This window comes from Eulemur rufifrons, chromosome 2 (genome assembly GCF_041146395.1).
Source record: "Eulemur rufifrons isolate Redbay chromosome 2, OSU_ERuf_1, whole genome shotgun sequence".
NCBI lineage: Eukaryota > Metazoa > Chordata > Mammalia > Primates > Lemuridae > Eulemur > Eulemur rufifrons.
This window is the reverse complement of record NC_090984.1, coordinates 101,870,443-101,893,537: the sequence shown is the minus strand read 5'-3', so window position 1 is coordinate 101,893,537 and position 23,095 is coordinate 101,870,443. Positions and strand designations below refer to the sequence as shown.

The following is a 23,095-nucleotide window of genomic DNA, read 5'->3' as shown; positions in this document are numbered from 1 at the left end:
GATGCCGAGGGGGAGGACAGAAGCCGCTTGGAGGAAAGCATGCCAGGTAGAGTGACACACCACGGGAAAGAGGAGTCATCGTCGGGGTCTCCAGTGCTCTTTGAGGGTACTTGAGGCCAAGAACAAAAGAAGGTCCCAACCTTACAGAATTTGGAGTTTCAAGGGATAGTGCGAAAGAGGGAAAGTGCCCTGCCAGACTGATTTCTGTTAGAACATTTATTTAGAAAAATAACCCTTCCCTGCCCTCCTCTCTCTGCGTGGGACGTGGGCAACTGTGCTGGCTGCTCCTCTGGATGGGGCCCCCCACCCACATGGGGGTCCAGGACACGCACCGGCGGCCACTCTGCTGGGAGGCCCCACGTCCCCCCAGCCGCGACAGTCCTCGTGTTCATTCCTCGCCCAGGCCTCTGTCTCCAGGTCTCCGGGTGGACAGAGGGCTCGGAAGGATAGGGGCCACTGGCCACAGTCTGTGCGCCCCGCCTGAGGCCCGCGGGGCACCCGGGGTGGGGGGCTGTGCTCTCCCCTGGTCGGAAGCTCAGGGCTGGAAGCGCGGGGAGCTGACGTGAGGCTGGTGGAAGGCGTGGGCGCTGTACACCACCTCGGGGGGCGACGGCGTGCTGGCGGCCAGCACGGAGCACAGGGGCTCGTGGCTGCTCAGCACCGACGTGAAGTACTTCATCTCCTCCGTGAGCTGCTTGATCTCTTTGCGCAGAGCCGCGTTCTGCTTCTCCAGGTCTTCGCTCTCCTGTGAGAGGGAGGGATCGGCATGGGAGATTAATGTCAGGGAAGGCGGCAAGGTTGGTGGGGCCGGGAGGGGCGCAAGAGGAGGCCAGATTAGATTTTCACCAGCACAGCCATGGAGAAGGGCATCAGAGAATCTTCCGCGTATGTGAACGTGTGCACATGTGTGTATGTGTTTGTAGGCGTGTATGGGCATCCATGTGAGCACATGCATATGTGTGCATGTGTGCCCTGGTATTGAGTTGAACCATATGAAACCACTGATATGTGTCTGTTTTGACCTATAAAAATTGCAATTTCATATGGTTCAACCTAATAGAGGTGTATGTGTGAGTGTGCTCCTTTGTACATGTGTGCGTGTGTACAAGGGTCTCTGTGAGTGTGTCTGCCGGTGGGGAGTGGCCAGTGTATGCCAAGGGAAAGTGGCTGGCAGACCAGAGCCTAAGGACGTGGAAAGCAGATTGGGAGAACATCTTAGACCAATTTCACTGCTTTCCACTCTGTTATGCATGTGTTCTCCAAATGCACCTAGTGTTTGCGTCTGATCTTACAACCAGAGTCCACTCCGATTCTAGGATACTCGAGTCTTTATAAATATTAAATAATCAAAGTCTGCTACAGTGTTCTCAGGTGGGCAGAATTCCACCCCGTTCTGCCCACCCGAGGGTGGGTTTTACAACACTCTGAGTGTGTCCCAAGCCTAGGAACACCTTTTCCCTGTTGCTTGTGGGAACCATCAAATATACGCTAATCAGGAAAGCCCAGGGTAAGGAGTGCTGTTTCCTGATCACATTATTAATTAATCAACAGTTACGCTCTGGGCATTAGCATTTACTGAAAAACAATCCCATCTGCAAGAAGCCCAGGAGAATTGCAATTCTGATGTGACTTTTTAGGTTCACATTCCTTGACTCAGTGAGACAGAGCTTCTCTGCTAAGCATCGGTACTCACAGAGGAAAGGCAGATGGCATTGCAGATGCAAATAACTTATATTTCAGTTCAAAAAGCAACCTAATATTTGGAGGCCAGGTCTTATATTTCTAGTTCTGTTTGGTTTGGGTCAACATTTCCCACACTTGCCATATCATTAGAATTAATTTTAAGGCGTGTTAGAAATACAATTTCAGGCCCTTCCTAAAAATCTAGAGATTTGAACTCAGTGGGTTTGGGATTTAGTGGGGATGAAGTCATGAAGTCTGTGGAAATGTTTAATAAGTCTCTCAGGTCATTCTAATGATCAGGCAAGTTTGAAAACACTAATTAAGTATGATATTAAATTTGTTTTAATTATTCAAGCACTTATGAAGTGCCTATTTGTTAAATGCCTGGCTTACTGCCTGGCACATAGTATGAACTAAATGTTTGTTGACTGACTGACTGATGACATCAATTGCTGGCAAGATGAGAGTGACTCAAAAATATGGTGGGTGGTGAGTAGATGGAAGTTAACTTGACATTTAAAATCTGCCCTAAATAATCCCCAGGAGCATCAGCTGCAGGCCCATGAGGGAGCCAGATGGAATTTGTCAGTTGCACTGCCAATCTTCCTAAACCCGCACCCTGGGTGTTCGTTTTTAAGTAGCAGAGAAGGACAGGACTGTGGCCTAGCCCCTCAAGCCAGCTCCCATCCGTTTGCAAAGGACAGACTCAAGCGTGCTCAGCCTCAGCCTGGCATTTCCTGTAGGTGGCTCTGAGCTAGAAAATGTGCCTAGGTCAAGACAGAGGGAACCCCCACATCTAAAATGAGGCGGTGGGGGGGGGGATACCAGGAGCCACGGTGGTGGAGTCAGAGCCCTGACTTCTGCAAGATGTGGCCGGCTCATTGATTTTACCATTTGGTTGTTTCCTGGTACATCCCAGAAGGAGGGCATCCCCCTTTTACCGAAAGGTAAGATAAAGCAACACCATGAGACTGGGGGGTGTTGGTAAGACGGGAACTGGGGGCCGGGAGTCCTGGCCCCATCCTCTGGCCCTTTTCCTCGCCCCCTCTGAGAGTTTCCACTGGTGACAACATTTACCGTAAATTCTGCGCTCTGAAGTGCCTGGGCAAACCCCGAGGTAGAAGGGAGGGGCTGGACCCTCTGACCTTCTCCCCGCCTAGAGGCGGGCCCAGCTTTCGGGAAGTGACAGCGGCTCCTTCCTCCCTAAGCAAGCTCTGCTGAGCTCTCTCTAGCTTTCTTAGCTGCCTCCCCCTCCCTGCTTGCAAATCCCAGAGCGCTCCGAGTTCATAACTGCTGCTTGTCGCCTCTAACCAGAAAACAACCACCCGTGACAAGAAACTCATCTTTACTTTGGGAAGGAAGACTGCTTCCGGCTAGGGCCCCCCAGAAACCTGCCCTGCCAGCCCAGGGGCCCTGCAGGCAGCCTGGGCTTACCAGAGACAGGGCTTGACTTCGCTTGCAGGAGGAAGTGGCTGATCAGGGCCTCGTCCCTCCACACCCCCACCTGCGTTGCACGGTCCACTCTGGTCCTCCTGGGGCAGTCATGCCCGCTCACATGGCTGAAGGGACAACTGGTGAAGGTGGCCTGGGGGCAGCTGTTTATCCAGAGGTACAAGAGTCACATCCCCTAACTTCCCCATGGGGGATGGAAACCTAGAACTCAGCGAGGGGGAAGGAAATTTCAGCTTCTACCATGCGTGTCTTCTGCCACAGTCGCGGGTGAGCCTGCGTTCGGGCATCACGTCACCTGCTTTCTACTTCTCAGAGTTCACGTAGGTCCATCACGCTCCTCACAGGCACCCTCTGAGGGGGAAACAGCAGGCCAGCCGTGTCCATTACCCCCACTCCACAGACGGAGACCACCGAGACCCCGGGACACAGCTGCTCCACATACACACAAAATGACCACCGGCTCTGGGCAGCTGTGTTATAGGATCTGCCTCAAGATACTTGTTTTCTCAAAGCTCAGAAACTTGGGGGATTGATCCAAAGACACATAGCCAGGTAGCGGCAGAGCAGGGCTTGACTCAGGGCCCTGTCCTCCTCCTGTCACACCCGACCGCTTCCCCTGACAGACTGGAGACTGGAGCGGGCAAAAGTCTCCAGACAGCACCAAAAAGTCCTCGGCTGCCCGGGGGTCTCCCAGGAGAAAGCTGGGTCTTGGCTTTGGCGACCCTGACACACAACACAATATAAGAACAGTGAGTCAGTCACACTCTTCCAAGCACAGGGCTGGCCGTCTGCCTCCTGCGCTGAGTTGAGAGGGAGTCACCTGACTGGTCACCTGCGGGCTGACGGGAGGCCAGACCTTCCTCCAGACGCTGAGCCAGGTCCTGAGCCCATGACAGTGGTGGGCTCCACAGTGGTACGTGGGGACAGGCGACTTGGGTCCTGGTCCCGTCTGGGTGACCCTCGGTGACTCACTTTTCCTGGTGAGCCCCAGCTGCCTCACTTTCAAACAGAAAGACGGGACCAAAGCAATGATTTCCAACCTTAGCCGCACACTGGGATACGGGAAGTTTGACAGCGCTGATGTCCGATTTTGAGTTCGTAGGTCTGGGGTGCAGCCTGGGCATTGGGTTGTTAAAGGCTCCCCAGCGGATCTCACCAGCTAATGTTGGAAACCACAGGATTAGACGATCTCCAAGCCCTCTCTAACTCCCAAATAGTTCGGATTCCATATTGACTACCTGAGCATATTAGCAAACTAAAGCCTCTAGCCCCCTCCTGTTGGGAAGGGGTGTGTGTGTGTGTGTGTGTGTGTGTGTGTTTGGGAACAGAGGAGTGGAGCACTCAGTTTATATGAGAAAGATTAGTGAAAACCAGATTTTTAAAAGAATAGCCTAGCCTGACTTAATAACTAACATTCCTGAATACTACCATGTGCCAATTACTCTATTAAGTATTTTATGGTTTCATTCTATTTAATCTTTGCAACAACCTTGTGTGGCAGGTAATATTAGCCCCATTTTACAGAAGAGGCAAAACTGAGGTACAGAGAAGTTAAGCACCTTGTTCAGGGTCACACAGCTTGTAAGACGCAGCACCAGTACTTGAATTGAGGCAGCCTGGCTTCAGAGTCTGTGCCCTCTATCCTCTCTTGCCTTTGAAGTTGGTTTAAACTTTATGATATTTGATAATTATCTCCCGTGAGACCTCAGCCCTGTTGGCTTTCCAATTTCACCCTCCGTCTTTTCCCACCTCCTGCAAATGCAAATGCTCGCGTTCACAATTCACCCTCCCCTGTGGAGTCACCTGCTGCTGCCTCCAACATGAACCACTAGCAGCCTGGGGGTGGCTAAGGAAAAGGCTTCCTGGGGGTGTGGGAACATTCTGGGAAACCCCCTCCTGGAGGGGCCAAGGAGGGGTCGCCAAAACAGCTCTTGAAGGATGGGGAATCCCCAGGCAGTTCCCTCACCCTCAGGGAGCCAGTTGGGACGAGGACCAAGGACAGGCTGGTATTTTGTAGCCAGGCCCTGGCCCGAGGTTCTGGCAGGGACTCTCCAGGCATTCTGAGCAGGGCTTGGTCCTCCCTGTGAGTCTAGTTTAGTGTCTTGACCTTCTCCTCACAATTTCTAATCACAATTTCTAGAAGAGTGAAAAGAGTCCCTGCGTGTTTCCTCCTCAGCAGAAAGTGCAGTCATTTATTGGTGGGGTGACCTTTGAGTTCCCACCCACACTCAAATAAGAGAGTGATGTTCAAAGCTGATCCCTCAAACCCAGCTACACATTCAGTCTCCATCAGTCCCCAGCCCTTGCACGTGACATTCAGATAGAGGCTCGTGGACGGGGTTCCAGCTGAAAGGCAGGACTCTTCCCAAGCAGCGGGAGGATCTATGCCCACATCTCCTACCATTCCTGGGGAAATTGACCCCAACTCCCGCCCCTCACCCTGTGAGGTGAGAAGAGAAATTACCAAACTACAGGTCTTTGCACAGAATAATGTAAGCATCTGATTCTGGAGAAATCTTCACTTTCATGTTTAGAGCTGTAGCTTTAGGGCCCTAAGCACCTTTGTCATCAACAGATGTTTGGCCACATCAGCCATGCCCTCAAGTCCTGTCACCTGTTCCTTGGCTTCCAAGACTACGATTTCATTGATCTCAAATGTGAGAAACACTGTAGATAGGTTCACTCAGCGTCCATCCCAAACTGCCTCTGCCTGCCTTCCTGCAGAGAGACAGGGACAGAATTGCTCAAAAACCCAGCTTACGATGCAACTGAGGGCAGCCGCGTGACAGAATTCTGACCAAAGAGTTGTAAACAGAAGTACGTGGGGGTGAGGTTGCAGGGAGAGGGGGAGGCCGAGCTCAAACGCCACCCTCCCTCCACGCGGACTGATGCCCAGAGGGTCGCAGCCATCTTGCAGCCTGGAGATGACAACCGCACACTGAGGATGCCGCGCAGAATGGAGGAGCTTGGTTCTTCCTTGCTCTAGCCTGACCTCTCCACTTCCGATCGTCTTGTTATTTGAGAAAAATAAACCATGACTCGTTCACGCCTCTGTTTGATGACTTGTCTATTACTTGTAGCTGAATGCAGTCTTGACTGATACTTCCAGTTAGAAACATTATCGCTGGCAAGCCCAATTTTGACAACAAACAACAAAACAACTAATATAATTGCCATCAAAGCAAAGGTTTGAGTTGTTTGCTTTCTTTTGTTTTAGCTGTGGGGCCACTGTATCTGGGACAGAGTATCTGGGTATATACCCACATAATTGGCCCAGACTCACTCCACCCATTCTACTGTGTGCACCTGCTAGGCTTCAAATGTCATGGCTCCTCATTCTCAACCCCGGCTGAGATCAAGAGGTAGGGGATCCGTTCAACTCTCATTAACTACGATTTTACCAAACCAGTTACCCTTTGGGTTGTTGAGCTTGGTGAAGGCAGGTGCCATTATTGCCTTCACTATTTTGTCCTCAGTGACAAAGACAGTGCCTGGCACATAGTAAATGTTCAATCAAAGCATGTTGCTTGATTCCCAACTTGGAATCTGCAATAATTTACCAAAATCTGAGACGTGCTCATGAAGAAGGAGTCTGCTACGTAGATGTCATGTGATCAGCGTGTTTATTTCTTTTTTCCAGCCTGACTGCCAACTGAATGTAAGGTCCAGGAAATCAGGCACATGGTCTGTCTTGCCACTGCTATATTCTTAGCATCTAGAACAAATGGTACTTGGCTAACAAATACTTGTTGAGTGGGTGAATCATTTCTGCTGATGTTAGCCCTCGTACTGGGAGTATCGCCTTTGCTTTTATAATTTTCTGTCACCCCATTCTCTTAACAATGAGGCATATTCTTGTGCCAGCTGAGTATCGAGAAAATATTTTAGTTATAGGGTCCTCAGTTGAAGGAAATTGCATTTTGGCCCTAGGAATCCAGTCCCATCTGCTTGGCTCTGAACTTTATCACTTTCTTTGAGTTTTTGTAAGAGCTCAAGGTCACCTTCCTTGGTTTCCCCTAAGTCTAGGGCGACCAGATATTTACTGGGACTATCCTGGTTCACACTTGTTGTCTTGGTGTAATATCTATTCGTGCCACCTTTCACTCTCAAAAGTGTTCCTGTTTGGAGTGCAAATTACAAAGTCTCCTACCAAAACCCGACCCCCAAATTCTAGCTCACTGATATCCTCTCTATGCTTGTACTCGGTTTCCTCTGGAGTTTCCTCAGTTCTCTGTTTGTCAATTTCCTTTTTTTTTAAAATAATAATATTTATTATAATGACATTAAAAGTATTCAAAACCAATTAAGAACACCTATGATCCTCCTCCCCTAACACAAATGTTTTCATTTGTACATATTGCCATCTCATCCTTTTAAACAAACATGCAAAATCTTAGCCACAGTACATATATAATTTGTATTTTTCTTTCTGTTTATGACCTGTCCCATCTACACAGTCATCATAATTATTATTTTAATGGCTACATCATCAAATTGGTGATCCACTGTTTACTTAAAATGGTGTTCTAATGTTGGACACTTTGGCAGCTATCAAAATGTTGCTATTATAAATAGCGCAAGAATTAACATCTTGTTCAATGATTTCCTAGGATGAATTCCTAGGAGAGAGATTAATGGGGCAAAGGGCACAATAAACCTTCCAGTTTCTGGTAAGCATTGCTGTAAAAGGGTTGTATAAAGTATATAATGTCACCAGTAGTGAATGTAACTATCAATTTTACTACAACCTCACTGGCATTTAGGTATTATAATTTTAGATCATTTCTTTTTTTGCCAACTAGATTTATGAAGGTTTCTTAATTTCATTTTAATGTTATAAGTTGTTAATTATTAAGGAGGAAGAAAACTTTCTGTGTGTCTGTCTCCTTAGTGTAGCATTCTCAACCGGGAGTCATTTCATCCTCCAGGGGATGTTTGGAAAGTTCTGGAAATATTTTTGGTTGTCACAACTGGAGTGGGGGGAGGGTGTTCTACTGGCAACTGGCATCTAGTGGGTAGATTTTTACCTTTTACAATGCACAGGGCAACGCCCCACAACAAAGAATTATCGGGCTCAAAATGTCAATAGCGCTGAGGCTGAGAAACCCTGCCTGTGTATCGTTTTCATAATCAGAATAGGAAATTAGGGTATTTTCATTTTGGTAGGAAAAATATTATGTAAGCTTTCTGTTCATAGACTCTGCCCACTTATCTATTGGATCTTGATGTTTTTCTTTAAAAAGATGTATTTTCTGTGGGATGAATATTAAACCTTCATTTATTTCATTTGATACAAATATTTTTCTCAATATGTCATTGTCCCTTTTAATTTTGGATTACAACTTTAAATTCCCTTTTAAATAAAGGAACATTTAAACTTTGGCTCCTGTCAACCTTGGACTCACTCTGTATGGTCTTTTGCGGTAGGCTTGTGTTGTTCTGGAGCTGAGGGGTGTCTACTTGTTCAAGGGTTCTGGTTAGTGGCTTGGCTTATCCTTTGCAAAGGGCCATATTGAACACCACCACCTGCGTAGCAAAGCTCTGTTCAGCAAAGTGGCACAAAACAAAAGCAGACTGGTGGACATGCAAGAGGTGTGTGTTCTTGGGTGTCTTTGAGAGAGACACGTGTCTTCGTCGGTAACATAGCAGGTTGGCCTAGAAGATCTCTGAGTTCCTTTTTAGTTCTGTGATTCTATAAGCAAGGTATTATGACCATAATTATTGTTATTCCCTCCACAAGCCAGCATGTGGAACCTTCTACAGATATCCCACAATTTAGTCTTGTGCCCCCATCTCGCCTTCCCAGGAAGCCGGGGACCAGACTGAGTTTGACAGAGGAGACTAAAAAAATCTCTGAGCAGCTTGGACAGGGGCTCTTTGGCAAGACTCTCCCATTCTTCTCAAGAGAAGGATGTTTGGGTGCTGCCAAGCCTGGCTCCATGAAGATGTCTGATGACCAGGCAGCTGTCAATTTGTGACGTGGGACCTATAATCCTATTTAGACAGTCATTATTTGCAGTGTCAAGACCAGTGTGGTGTTGGCCTCCTTTCCAAAATGCTTCCTAAATGCAATCACACTGACCCATCCTCATCAGTAAGACAAGCAGGTGGATTGCCTTGACATGTTTTTCCTCCCCAAATGAAAATAGCCTAATTTTGTGTTCTGATTTTTTAAAAGGCACACATTTATCACAATACAAAAATACAGAAAAGTACTAAGAGTATAAGGTAAACTACCCAAACTCAATCACTCAGAAATAACCACCATTAGTATTTTGGAGAATATCCTTCCAGACATCTCTTTATGCATGCAACCATGCTCAAAACCCACACATTTTACATTAACAGAATTACACGCTGCATAGTCTTTGTAATTTGCCTTTTTCATTCAATTCTATATCATTGACATCTTTCTATGTCGATAAACACAGATCTACTTAGTCGTTTTAAGTGCCAGCATAAAATTTTATTATATGAATGTATCATAATATGCTTAATCCCATTGTTAGCCACCTGTCCAATCTTATAGCATTGACAAGGTGTTTACTATTTGCAAATAACGAATTGTAGATTATTTTTTCATCAAACTCTTGTAAGTGGAATTGTTGTGTCAAAGGTTATTCCCATGTAAGATGTTAGTAGTTATTGCTACATAGTCATCTCAAAAAAGGTTTCAATTGATTTATTGTATAAAGATGTCTTTACTTTCTTGACCAAGCCTAATAATGGATCAGGAAAAGGTGAATTTTGGAGGCTGTTGCTTAAGAAACAAAAAAATAAATTCAAGAGGAGATTCAGGCCAGGCGCGGTGGCTCACGCCTGTAATCCTAGCACTCTGGGAGGCCGAGGTGGGCGGATCGTTTGAGCTCAGGAGTTCGAGACCAGCCTGAGCAAGAGCGAGACCCCATCTCTACTAAAAATAGAAAGAAATTATATGGACAGCTAAAAATATATATAGAAAAAATTAGCCGGGCATGGTGGCACATGCCTGTAGTCCCAGCTACTCGGGAGGCTGAGACAGGAGGATCCCTTGAGCTCAGGAGTTTGAGGTTGCTGTGAGCTAGGCTAACGCCACGGCACTCACTCTAGCCGGGGCAACAGAGTGAGACTCTGTCTCAAAAAAAAAAAAAAAAAAAAAAAAGAGGAGATTCAAGGAAGATACAGGTTAAGGAAGATGAATACATCTTCATGAGGGTTTGAAGAAAGATCTTAAGTCAGACCTAGTTACAAGCTACATAACCTTGGACAAGGTACTCAACCTTACATAATAAGGTTTTTATGCAGATTAAATGGGAGACTGAGCGCAGAGCACTTAACATAAAATGGCTAATACATAGTCATGTGTTCATGTTTTTAAAAAGAATTTCATAGCAAGAGAGGCACAAGAAATGTGTCTCTTTTCTATAGATGGTTCACTGATTTTCACATTGAACTTTTTAAGGGTGTATATAGCCACATTTTTTGTGTGTGTTTTATTGACCTATGACTTCTCTATGCCAAAAAACATTATGGCATAGTCTCCCAAAGAGAGCAAAAGAACTCTAGGAGTGAAGTAGAACCAGAAGCAACCTTCTCTTCAGGCCTCCCCAGAAGGCCAAGAACAATCATGCTATTCTAAGGAGGCTCCAGGGGCCAACATCTTTGACAAGGCTCTTGTCTTCTCCTACTCAATTTTCCTTCAGTTATAAATACCTTATTTCTCACAGCATTGCTCAAAGCTTTATTTAATGCATAAGTTAAACTCATGATTTTTCTGTCATATATGACATTAAACACATACCCTGGAACCTGTAAACCTCTCTCTTTTCTTAAACTGGTGCAAGACTCCTCCAGGAGCCAGCCCCAGGCAAGCACCTGGCGCACTCCCATCTGAGGGCGTACCTAAATCTCCAGCTTCCAGGTTTGGCCCTGTGACCCTACCCTGCGTCCAGTTCCATCCTGAAGGCCAGATCTGACTTGTCAACAGCACGGCTCTGAGCTAACATTGTCTTCTGCTCCCACATATCCTCTGCTCTTAGCCTTTCCAGGAACAAAGCTTCTTCATTGGTGTCAACCCTCTTTTCCACTGACCCTGGACATTGACTCAGAATCCTTCCTGCTGCAAAGCACCGGAGAGCCACTACAGTCAAGCAGGATGGCTACACAAAGGAAACTGATTTGCCACCCTTTATAGTGGTGCACCTAGTACTGTGGTCCTTAGGATCACCCAAATCCCAACAGAGAGTTGGTTCTCCCAAAGTTCTGAGATAGTTACGCAGGTTGTTCAAGGGATAAAATATCACAATGGAAAACCGTTCAATGTTTGATATCAGAATTAGAAAAGAAATCATCCTAATGCAATGTAGTAATGATCAATGTTGAGAATTTTGATATCTATAATATAGAAATTAAAGCACGTGATTAAAAAAACCCCAAAACTCTATAAAAAGGTAAAAAATGCAAAGTATCTCTCTCCTGCTTTAGATCTTTAGTCCCACTTTTCAGAAATAAATATCACCAAGAATTTTTTGGTAATATATTTGAAAATTTTTATACTTACACATACATATATATGTATCTCTTTCTTTTTATTAAAAGCACAAATGGGGGCAAACTATGTACCACATTCACACCTTTTTCACTTAAGAGGACAGAAACACGATAATCTTTCCAGATTAGCACATTCAGACATCACTCATTATTTTAATACCTCCATAGTACTCCATTGAATGAACAAACTATAATTTATTCAATCACTCTCTTATGGATGGATATTTAGCTTGTTTTCCTTTTTTTTTTTTTTTTTTTTTTTTTTTTTTTTGAGACAGAGTGTCGCTTTGTTGCCCAGGCTAGAGTGAGTGCCGTGGCATCAGCCTCGCTCACAGCAACCTCAAACTCCTGAGCTCAAGCGATCCTCCTGTCTCAGCCTCCCGAGTAGCTGGGACTACAGGCATGCACCACCATGCCCGGCTAATTTTTTTTTCTATATATATTATAGTTGGCCAGATAATTTCTTTCTATTTTTAGTAGAGACGAGGTCTCGCTCATTGCTCAGGCTGGTCTCGAACTCCTGACCTTGAGCGATCCACCCGCCTCGGCCTCCCAGAGTGCTAGGATTACAGGCGTGAGCCACTGCGCCCAGCCTTAGCTTGTTTTCAATCTTTCTAATAAGAAACCATGTAGTAATGATTATCTTTACATGTACAGAATTGTATAATCTGTGGATATATTTGTGAATAGACTCCTAGATATCAAATTGCTGAATCACAGGGTATGTGCACTTATACTTTGGATGGACATGCTCAAATTGCCCTCTAATGGGGTCGTACTGACTATACTCCTACTAGCCACATGTGATGGTATCTGCTTCTCCATCACCTTGGCAGCATTGTGTACTAGCAACGTTTTTTATCTTTGCCAATCTCACGGTTACTTTAGTTGGCATTTTCCTAACTAAGTGAGATCTCACATCTTTTCACATATTTATTTGCCATGTACTTATCTATTTCTGTAAATTGCCTATTCATAACCATTGTTAATTTTTCTTTCGAGTTGTTAATCATTTCCTATTCATAAGAGCTGTCATATATTAAGTAAACCTGCCTTTTTTGGACATATGTGTTACAGACATTTTTCCTTAGTTTGTTATTTGCAGATAGTGTTTTGATCTATACAGGAATTTTCACTTTTTATGTATAAAAGTAATGTATATCAATCTTTTCCTTTGTGGTTTCAGGGTTTTGTATTTATTTGGAAAATAATTCTTCATTCCAAGATAAATTTTTGAATGCTCATGTTTTTTTTCAAATTTCTTTAGTTTCCTCTTTTTAAAAAATTTACATTTATTCTATGTATGTGTGTTGTATAAGAAATAAAGGAACCAGCTTTTCCTTTTCTTCCCCCAAGTGACTAGCCCGTTGTCTCAACTCCATTTATTGAATGATTCAGCTTTTTCTCATAGTTTGAAATGCCATCCTGGTCCCTTTGTATTTGTACTTATGTCTTAGAAATTGACAGACTGGGTCTTTTTTTTTTTTTTTTTTTTGAGACAGAGTCTCACTCTGTTGCCCAGGCTAGAGTGAGTGTCGTGGCATCAGCCTAGCTCACAGCAACCTCAAACTCCTGAGCTCAAGCGATCCTCCTGTCTCAGCCTCCCGAGTAGCTGGGACTACAGGCATGCACCACCATGCCCGGCTAAATTTTTCTATATATATTTTTAGCTGTCCATATAATTTCTTTCTATTTTTAGTAGAGATGGGGTCTCGCTCTTGCTCAGGCTGGTCTCGAACTCCTGAGCTCAAACGATCCGCCCACCTCGGCCTCCCAAAGTGCTAGGATTACAGGCGTGAGCCACCGCGCCCGGCCCAGACTGGGTCTTAAAATTTGTATTTGTTCTTGGGTCTGTTTCTATATTCTGCCCTGTTCAATGTTCTGTCTTTTCCACGTTGTTTTGATTTCTGTGTATGTAGTTCACTTTAATATCTTGGTCAGCTAATTTTCTTTCATTACTTTTCTTCTTTAGAATTCTCCTGGCAATTTGCACATGGCTCTTTTTCACTGGAAACTTGGAGTAGCTAATCTAGTTCCCTCCCAAATCCCACAAAACTCTATTTGGGTTTTTATTGGGATCACATTAAATTTACAGATTAATTTAAGGAAAATTGCTATCTTTACATAAGATATAGCTTTTTAATTATTCGAATCTTTTAAAAAGACATTTAGGATAACTTTAAAGTTTTTTCTAAAGAAAAAACTTTCATACTTCATACTTTTTGTTAAATTTATTCCTTCCATTTGTTGTCATTGTTGATATTATAAGTGAAATCTCTCTTCTAAATTTTCAAATTGGTTATTGTTTACATATGGGTAAGTTATTACTTTTTGTATTATTTTTGGAAGCTGCATTCTCTCTCTTATTATTTCTAATAGTTTTTGAGCTGATTATCTTGGACCCACTTATTAGCTACTGATATCTTTTAGATACTAACTGGTCAAGTTCTGCCTTTCTCTCTCTCTCTCTCTCTCTCTTTTTTTTTTTTTTTTTTTTTTTTTGAGACACAGTTTTACTCTGTTGCCCTGGGAAGAGTGCAGTGGCATCACCATAGCTCACTACAACCTCAAATTCCTGGGCTCAAGCGATCCTCCTGTCTCAGCCTTCCAAGTTGCTGGGACTACAGGCACGCACACCACATCTGGCTAATTTTTCTGTTTTTTAGTAGAGACAGGGTCTCGTTCTTGCTCAGGCTGGTCTTGAACTCTTGACCTTAGGTGATCCTCCCGCCTGGGCCTCCCCCAGTGCTAGGATTACAGGCGTGAGCCACTGTGTCCGGCTGCCTTTCTCATTTTTAATCAGTGCCTGTGCTATACCTAATGGACCCTATAGTGTGCAGAAAAGGAACTAAGTGCAATAGGTGCTTATGTGAGATGTTCAACCACAGGAGAATTAAAACAAAATGTGGCTTCTGTTTGTTGATGTCACAATTATGAAAAGAATCATCGGATCCATTTTATGTCAGGGGTAGTCAATGCTGGGGGCTATGAGAACACAATCATGAAAAGAGGCTCTTTCTCTACTTTGTCATTTTATTTTATTTATTTTTTTATTTATTTATTTATTTATTTTTTTTTTTTGAGACAGAGTCTCACTCTGTTGCCCGGGCTAGAGTGAGTGCCGTGGCTTCAGCCTAGCTCACAGCAACCTCAAACTCCTGAGCTCAAGCGATCCTCTTGCCTCAGCCTCCCGAGTAGCTGGGACTACAGGCATGCACCACCATGCCCGGCTAATTTTTTGTATATATATATTTTAGTTGTCCATATAATTTCTTTCTATTTTTAGTAGAGACGGGGTCTCACTCTTGCTCAGGCTGGTCTCGAACTCCTGACCTCGAGCGATCCACCCGCCTCGGCCTCCCAGAGTGCTAGGATTACAGGCGTGAGCCACCGTGCCCGGCCTCTACTTTGTCATTTTAAAGGCAATCAATGCATAGTGTCTTTTTTTTTTTTTTGAGACAGAGTCTCACTCTGTTGCCCGGGCTAGAGTGAGTGCCGTGGCATCAGGCTAGCTCACAGCAACCTCAAACTCCTGGGCTAAAGCAATCCTCCTGCCTCAGCCTCCCGAGTAGCTGGGACTACAGGCGTGCACCACCATGCCCAACTAATTTTTCTATATATTTTTAGTTGTCCATATAATTTCTTTCTATTTTTAGTAGAGACGGGGTCTCGCTCTTGCTCAGGCTGGTCTCAAACTCCTGACCTTGAGCAATCCTCCTGCCTCAGCCTTCCACAGTGCTAGGATTACAGGCGTGAGCCACCACGCCCAGCCAATGCATAGTGCCTTGATGTAAGCCATTTATCGGACAGATACTGAAAATATTAAATAGTGAGCATACCCCACTCTTGCTGGAGAAACAAGATAATTGTTTTGGTATTTTAAGGTAGATAATACTGACAAAAGTTGAAACCAAGAAATGGTTAAAATATTACCCCAGTATGTATGAGGCTGGAACCCTAACCTGACTGTGGTCCTAATTTGATACTGTACTTTCAGTATCTGGCTCCTACACCCTGGTGTGTAAGGTATTGGTAGAGGAGTCCTGTGCCGATGTCTGGGGGCCAGAGAATGGTTCCAGAACGTCTGCATCTGGAGGCAAGCACAGAGAGGAGGCAAGGGCAACCCAAGCACTGAGCCGAAAGACACTGGGGGTAAACCAGTCGAGTTTCTACCTGAATCACAGACAAAATTAAGAGGCTAATGGACAGAGAAGATGGGTGGCTGTTGTCCGAGAGAAAATGAAGATTTCAAACCACAGCCAAACCCTCTGTTTGATGGTGGCAGATTGACACGTTGCTGCCAAAAGCTTCTATCTGAAGCCGAGAAGCAGAAGTTGCGTTGACAGCAGTCCGCAGGCTTGCCGCTGCGTCCACACCGATGGGACCGCTCACCCGGCAAGAACGAAGGGTAAATGCTGTGGTGCTCGAAAGAAAGGAGGCAGGAGGAGTTGGGGAAGATAGGAATGTTCTAGAAACTGAGGCTGGGGTGTGGGTGTGGACGTGTTGACTACATGACTGGGGGCTCCATGGACCCCCAAGCTCCAGAGATGAGCGTGATGTAGTCATGACTAGTGTCAACAGGGCCAAATCTTTTGGTTCTGACTTTCATCTTACAGAGAGAGACCACTGAGTCGGAGCTGAGAACCTTGCTGCAGCAAAGGGACATATGTGTCACCCGCATTGATACATCCCCAAGGGGTTGGACAAAGACCGGTGGGTTGAATTTACAGGGAGACAGCGGTGCAGCTTAAGATGGGGAAGAGTCTTCTGTTCGTATGTGCAGAGGGAGGGAGCTCCCCATCACTAGAGTGACCAGGCGCACATTGGGGGTCTTTGCTGGGGGCGTTGTAGAGGAGTCCCAGGCATCAAATGTGTGTCTGACCCTTTTAGCCTTGATGAAATCTTTCAACCTCAAGATTCTGTGATTAAATATATGTGTGCATGTGCACAATCTTTGTGGTTATTCATCTTGCTTCTTATAATAACTATTACTCTTATTATACTTAATATTTTGAGTATGCAATAAATCCAAACATTTATTGTATGCCAGGCACTGTGCTGAGCTCTTTATACGCACTGTCTCCATGAGGTATTTACTGTCAGTTTCCATTTTCTAGATAAGGCTTAAGGGAGGCGAAGAACATTTCTGAGGTCAGTCGCATGGATAGTAAGTGGCAGGGGTGGGACTCAACCCTGCCCTGACTGCTGAGCTACTGAGCTTACTTAAACTTTCCGCTTTAAAAAAAACAATATTACAAACTTATAATAAAACATATAGCCGTTTGCCAGTCTCAGGACATGGTCTACTTGTACAGAAGGAATATTTTTGTTTTTTTTTTAATTTTTATTCATTTATTTGTTTTCTTGCTCTAAAGAATATTGAATCAGAATCCGACTTTGATAGAAACAAAACAAAGAATCATAGATGTTCAAGTTTAAAAAGTAAACCAGAGTGTTGTGAGCCCCTAAGCAATGAAATCACAGAACACACCAGCAGCAGGGACACCCACGACTTGACATTAGACTGCCTGTCCCAGTTGGTACAGACTTGCTGCTCATTCATTCTTTTTTTCATTTTAACAAATATTTATGGACGTAAAACCATGTTAGTGTGCAATGGAGGATATGCTGAATACATTTCAAATAAAACACAAGCATCCAATCAGAGATGGTGCAGCCTGCTCTCTGTTTCCTCACAAAGCTAAAAGAAGCACCATTTCCCGCCCCACAAAACTACATCTTGCTTATTCTTGATAAGGTTAAAACAGCGACACTAACTGGCTGGTTGTCATGAAAATTGTCCAAATCAGTACGAGCTTATTCATTTTGGGTGCCAATTGCACTTTTTCCATTGAAAGGAATTACTAGGACATTACAGGTTTGGGAATATTCAAATTTTTTGAGTGTACCATAAATCCAGACATTTATCATATGCCAGGCACCGTGTTGGGCTCTTGACACACACTGTCTCTAGGAGGTATTTACTGTCAGGTGGCTTCAGGAGGAAGGACAGGATTACCTCAAGGCCACGTGTGGCCCTCCAGATCCCCAAGTGCAGCCTCTCAACCGAATCCAAACTTCACAGAACAATCCCTTTATTAAAAGGATTTGTTCTTTAAAATTTGGATTCAGGCAAAAGGCTGCATTCAAGGATCCGCAAGGCCACATGTGGACCCAAAGCTGCAGTTCCTCACCTTTGGTTGCTAGAAGAAGGGATGAGGGGATGGAATAGGAAGGAACCAGTGAAGTAAGAGTTGGTTGAACAAGAGGCAAATTAGGGGCAGAGTGAGGAGAGGTGTGAGAGCAAGGTAAGAGGCGAGGAGGAAGCCTTGCTTTATGATGCTCACAGCCAGAACCCAGAAACACTGCCTAGGGCCCTGGGCCACCAGCAGAACTGCAGTTCAGCACTCCCCAAGGCCCCTGGCCTGCTCAAGCCAGGGGTCAAGGCTTTCTCTACAAAAATTGGGACTACAGGCAACTCAACCAGGATGGCGACCATCCCACATAAGTGCACTTGAAATTGCATCTTTCACAGACCTCTTGGGGGATATCATTAGGCACAAAAGTTTCAAAATAAAACTTTAGTGAGGCCAGGCACAGTGGCTCACACCTGTAATCCCAGTACTGTGAGAGGCCAAGGCCGGAGGATCGCTTGAGGTCAGGAGTTCGGGACCAGCCTGAGCAAGAGCGAGACCCCGTCTCTACTAAAAATAGAAAAATTAGCTGGGTGTGGTGGCGTGCACCTATAGTCCCAGCTGCTCGGGAGCCTGAGGCAGAAGAATCACTTGAGCCTAAGAATGTGAGGTTGCAGTGAGCTATGATGACACCACTGCACTCTAGCCTGGGTGACAGAGGGAGACCTTGTCTCAAAAAAAAAATCTTTAATGATGCTCAGAAACATGCAGTAAGATGTAGCATCCTGAAGACCTCCTTGTCCCCAGTGCAGGGAGATTTGGATGGCTGCCCAGCTGCCTGTCTGAGGGATGAGACATGTGTGACCCTAGCACTGCGAGAGAATGGGCTCCCCAAAGCACTTAAGGCCTTCTAAAGTCCTCCAAAGACAGTCCTGCCTTCTGCTCTCAATGGCTTGTAAAGGAGAGAGCTCTCTCCAGCTGCCGTATCCCTGAGCAGGTGACTCTGCCTTCCACTCAGCCTCTGGGCTTCCCACACTCAACCCATCCAGCCCTTGAGCCTTGCCGAGGTAGGAAGGCTTATTTCACAGTTCAGCCTTTTGCCCATTCCCTGCTGCAGAACATTCTTTTTTTTTTTTTTCTGAGACAAAGTCTTGCTCTGTTGCCCAGGCTAGAGTGCCGTGGCGTCAGTCTAGCTCACAGCAACCTCAAACTCCTGGGCTCAAGCAATCCTCCTGCCTCAGCCTCCCGAGTAGCTGGGATTACAGGCATGCGCCACCATGCCCGGCTAATTTTTTTCTATGTATATAATTTTAGCTGTCCAGATCATTTCTTTCTATTTTTAGTAGAGACGGGGTCTCGCTCTTGCTCAGGCTGTTCTTGAACTCCTGAGCTTGAGCGATCCTTCCTCCTCGGCCTCCCGGAGTGCTAGGATTATACGCGAGAGCCACTGGGCCCGGCCTGCAGAACATTCTTAATGCACTCAGAGGAGAGCCTCCTCACCTCACTTCGCCCCACAGCTCTCACCCTCCGCTCCCCACCCACCACATCCCCACGCAGCCAGAATCAAAGCTGTGGTCCAAGGGTCCCCAGATGGTGGGGAACAAAGCCTAAGGCTCAAGAGCGTGAAGAAGGATCTGAACACTCACCAAGTGCAGGGTGTCGGCTTTCTGTGTCTGCCTCTGTCGGCTCTTCTGGGCGGCAATGCGATTTTTCTCTCGTCTCTGAACTTTTCTCACATCATCGGATGAGTCCTGGGAAGCAGAGACGATGAGAGTTGGGCGAGTCTGCTCCTCCCTTCTGAGTTGAAGCAGGCTCTCGTGGTGTGTGCTATCCATCTACCCATCCTTCCCTGGCTTCACCCCTATTTCCCAAAAGCCTGCACCCGAAGGGGAGCTGTCCCCATGCCCTGTGACACATCCTCAGGTCTCTAGGACTTTTTTCGACCAAAAGCTACAGGAAAAAGACAAGATATCTTGAAGCCTCAATAGGGCTGCATTCAGCAAAAATGGTTAAGGCGATGAAGTGTGTTTTATCACCTCTCTTCCTCGGGGCTGCTCCACCCTCACCCTGTCACTTTTTGGCCTAGAATCTTCCTGCTGTTCTTTTAGCTGTTTTCTTTTTTTCAAAACTTTGTTGAGCACCCGCTATTTGCCGACCTCTGTGCACCTGCTCTTTCACAGGTGCTCTTGTTGAATTCCCCAATGCTGTGATGTTGGTATCATTATGTCCATTTTGTATGGGAGGAAACTGAGGCCCTAAGAGCTTGCCCAGAGGCTCACAGTCACCGGGGAGTGTCACATCACCTGTGCCAAGTCTGACGCCTGTCCAAGATCTCCCCCCCCCCCACTAGCTGAATCGCTACATTGTACCCCATGTGTTCTGCTGCTGCATCCTGAGCTCAGGGCCCTTCCAGGTCTGCCTCCTCTTCCCCTTCGCTCACTTCCTTGTGCTCAGCCACCTTTGACAGCCCCGAGCACACCACCTAATAAAAACCAGACGCCAAGAAGAACAATGTTAACGATGGAGGTGGCCTGGATGTGGCGGGTAGTGGATGGGTGCTTGGGAGGATGGGAGCCCTTTGGGTGTTCTCTAATTACACCCCAAGGATGCGCATGTCCTCTGCTTGGGCAGAGGTTAGCTCCAGCTCTCCCCCAGATGCTGCCGGATAAGTGTAGGCATTTTGGGTAAAACACTTCTGCAACTCCTGCTCTGTTCCCTCTCACATCCCCCACAGGCTAGAGGGGACAGATCCTAGGGCAAGGCTCCGAGCTCAACAAGCATATGTCTCACCAACATGTCCCGTACTTCCAGGACATTGCAGAAGGATGGCATTGGGTTAGATAGGGAGGAACTGCTCTTTCTCTAAGGGGGATGGGGCACCAGGTTACCGTGGAAGCCATGAGTAATTTCCTTCCTAAGAAGAGCACAAACTTCCAGGCAGTCACAGCCACTCTGATACCATCTTGGGCAGGGGATTAGATGCTTGCCCTCTAGAGGTCTCCACTCGGGCTCTTCCAACCTGCTGCTCTGTTGTTAGCTGCTTATGGTAGATGCTACATCAGATGCTTATATACTTTTATTTTGGCTGCAGCATTTTGAAAGCCCTCCTGGATATCTGTGCTAAGGAAAGAATGCAGTTTTTAAGCCACAAAGGTGGAGAAGATTTTAGTCCACTGATTACATTGGGTGAGAAAGAATGGGACTCCCTACAGCAAGGAATATCAAGAGTGTGGTGAAGAGAAAGGCCCAGAAGCGGAGGTGGTCAGGTGCTCCATTTTTTGACAACCCTGAAGCTAAAACCTTTTGACTTGGAAATCAAAATCTAGACTTCCAATGCCTCCAGAATTCCTACCTCAATCTCCCCAGTTTCCCCAGAGCTGAGGTAAACTGCTAGCAAATATCTCTAACACATTTCCACAGCCACCTTCTCATTTATTTCCCTCCTCCTGTCCAGATGCCACAGGGTAGAGGTACTGGCCACGGCTCCAGCATCCTTCCTCGCTGGCTGTGCTAGCAACAGAGGCTGCCCCGGCAGACAGCTCCTTCTGTGCTAGCCGGGGTCTTCCTCTTCCCTTCCTCCTTCTAACTTGCACTTGCTAACTTGCCTTTTTTTTTTTTTTTTAAACTTTTCCCTGACCCCTTTTCTCTCCCACCCTGCTGGCTCTCTCCTGGGAAACTACATATCTAGGATTTGGGTTGTGTTTGCCGGCAGCCCATTTGAAAACTCCTCCTCTCACGTTTTACTGCCATGGAGAACAGGAGACCCTTTCCTCTGGGTTCTCTGATGTTCATCCTCCTCTTTGCTTCCTAGAAAGCTTCATGGCTGGGAAGCCTGGTGAGGCAGAGGCGATGGGCACCATCGCGGGTGGACAGGAAAAGGGCTTGGGCAGAATGGGTGGAAGGATGAGGGTCTCGGCCAATATGCACAGCTTCCTTGCAAATGCCATGTCTTAAGTCTAATAGCACGCTCATGCCACAAGCCACTTCCTCGCTCTCAGCTCTCTGGGCAGGACAAGGAAGCCTGCCACTCTTCCTGCCCCCCCAGAAGAATCAGAAGGTGTGAGAGAGAGAAAGGAGGACTCTACCTGTTTGCCAGGAGGGGGAGAGCGGCTGAAGCTGGAGTCACTGCTGTCGGAGCTGTGAGGCATGGCTGAAATCTTCCGGGCTCTCACACACAGCCCCAGGCACCTCTGGGCTCTCTTGTCACCAGCTGGCCTTCCTTCCTGACTGTTCCTGGGCCCCCAGCCCACCGCCCTCCACAGCTGCCTCCTCTGCCTGGCCTGCAGCCTCCTCCGACCCCTGCGTCCTCCTCGCTCTGGGGTGCAGGGGGACTGCTCCCCACAGGGACATGTCGCTCTCTTCGGGGCTTGCGCGCACTCTCTCTCTTGTGGTTTCTGGTAACTCACGCTGGAAGTCACATGGGCGGAAACTTCAACAAGTTAGAAGTTAGTTTGAGAGAAAATACATATCTGGGAAAAGACCCACAGAATTATGTGAAAGAAAAAAAAAAAAAAAAAAAACACAAAACCCCAGATACCTTCCGACAGTTTGAAAGGCACAGCAGCTCTCTTCAATTGATGAAGATAAAAGAGAAAAACAGCTCAGGCAGGGAAAAACCCCAGCCAGAATTAGCAAGTCTGTCTTCTGCCGACATGGGCCCAGAGGAGAGGACAACTGGGAAGAAGTTTCCATTGTCACAAGACTTGATTTTTAAACCAAAATAAAGCAGTGAGACTGGGATTTCTTTCTGGTTTTCAACTGAAAGCAGCTGCCCATCCTTTTTTCTTGTGCTGGGCTTTCCTCACTCTGGGTCCCAGTCCAGCCAGCCTCGGGGAGCCCTGGGAATAAGGTGACCCCAGGGCAGGCTCCTCCCCGACTGTGGACAGGAGAGGCGAGAGGCCGAGGTCGAGCTGACAGCCACAGGGGAGGCCCTGGAATTGCTGCTCTAAAAGCTCATTTATCACCTGTGCCTCTTGGCAGAGTGTTTCACTCTCTTTAGAGAAAAGATGCCCTCTGTGTGGAGGGTCTTTCAGGAGCTCAAGGTAGGCTCTGGATCTTCATCATTCAAGGTCACCAGGTCAGAGCCCAGAATGGAGGAACAGTAAAAAATAGTAAAACAAGCACTGCACTTAGAGTCAGCCCAACCACGATTTGAATTCTGGCTCTACCACTTTGTCTGTGGCCTTGGGCACCCCACTCGAGCTCTGTGACCCTCATTATCTTTATCTGTAAAGGGAGGATGATAAAAGGTACCCTGCCTACCTCTTAGAGCGGTTGCAAGGAATAAATAAGCAAAC

At 46.2% G+C, this 23,095-nt stretch overlaps 1 protein-coding gene across 1 annotated transcript; it reads right to left on the bottom strand.

The window, feature by feature from the left end:
- Positions 1-201: 201 nt before the first annotated feature.
- Positions 202-22,159, bottom strand: BATF (basic leucine zipper ATF-like transcription factor). Its single transcript, XM_069465135.1, has 3 exons — positions 21,884-22,159; positions 19,445-19,549; positions 202-745 (listed from the first exon to the last, which is right to left on the bottom strand). The coding sequence occupies exons 1-3, from the start codon at positions 21,944-21,946 to the stop codon at positions 536-538; spliced, it is 378 nt and encodes a 125-aa protein (XP_069321236.1). The 5' UTR covers positions 21,947-22,159; the 3' UTR covers positions 202-535.
- Between the last annotated feature and the right edge of the window lie 936 nt (positions 22,160-23,095).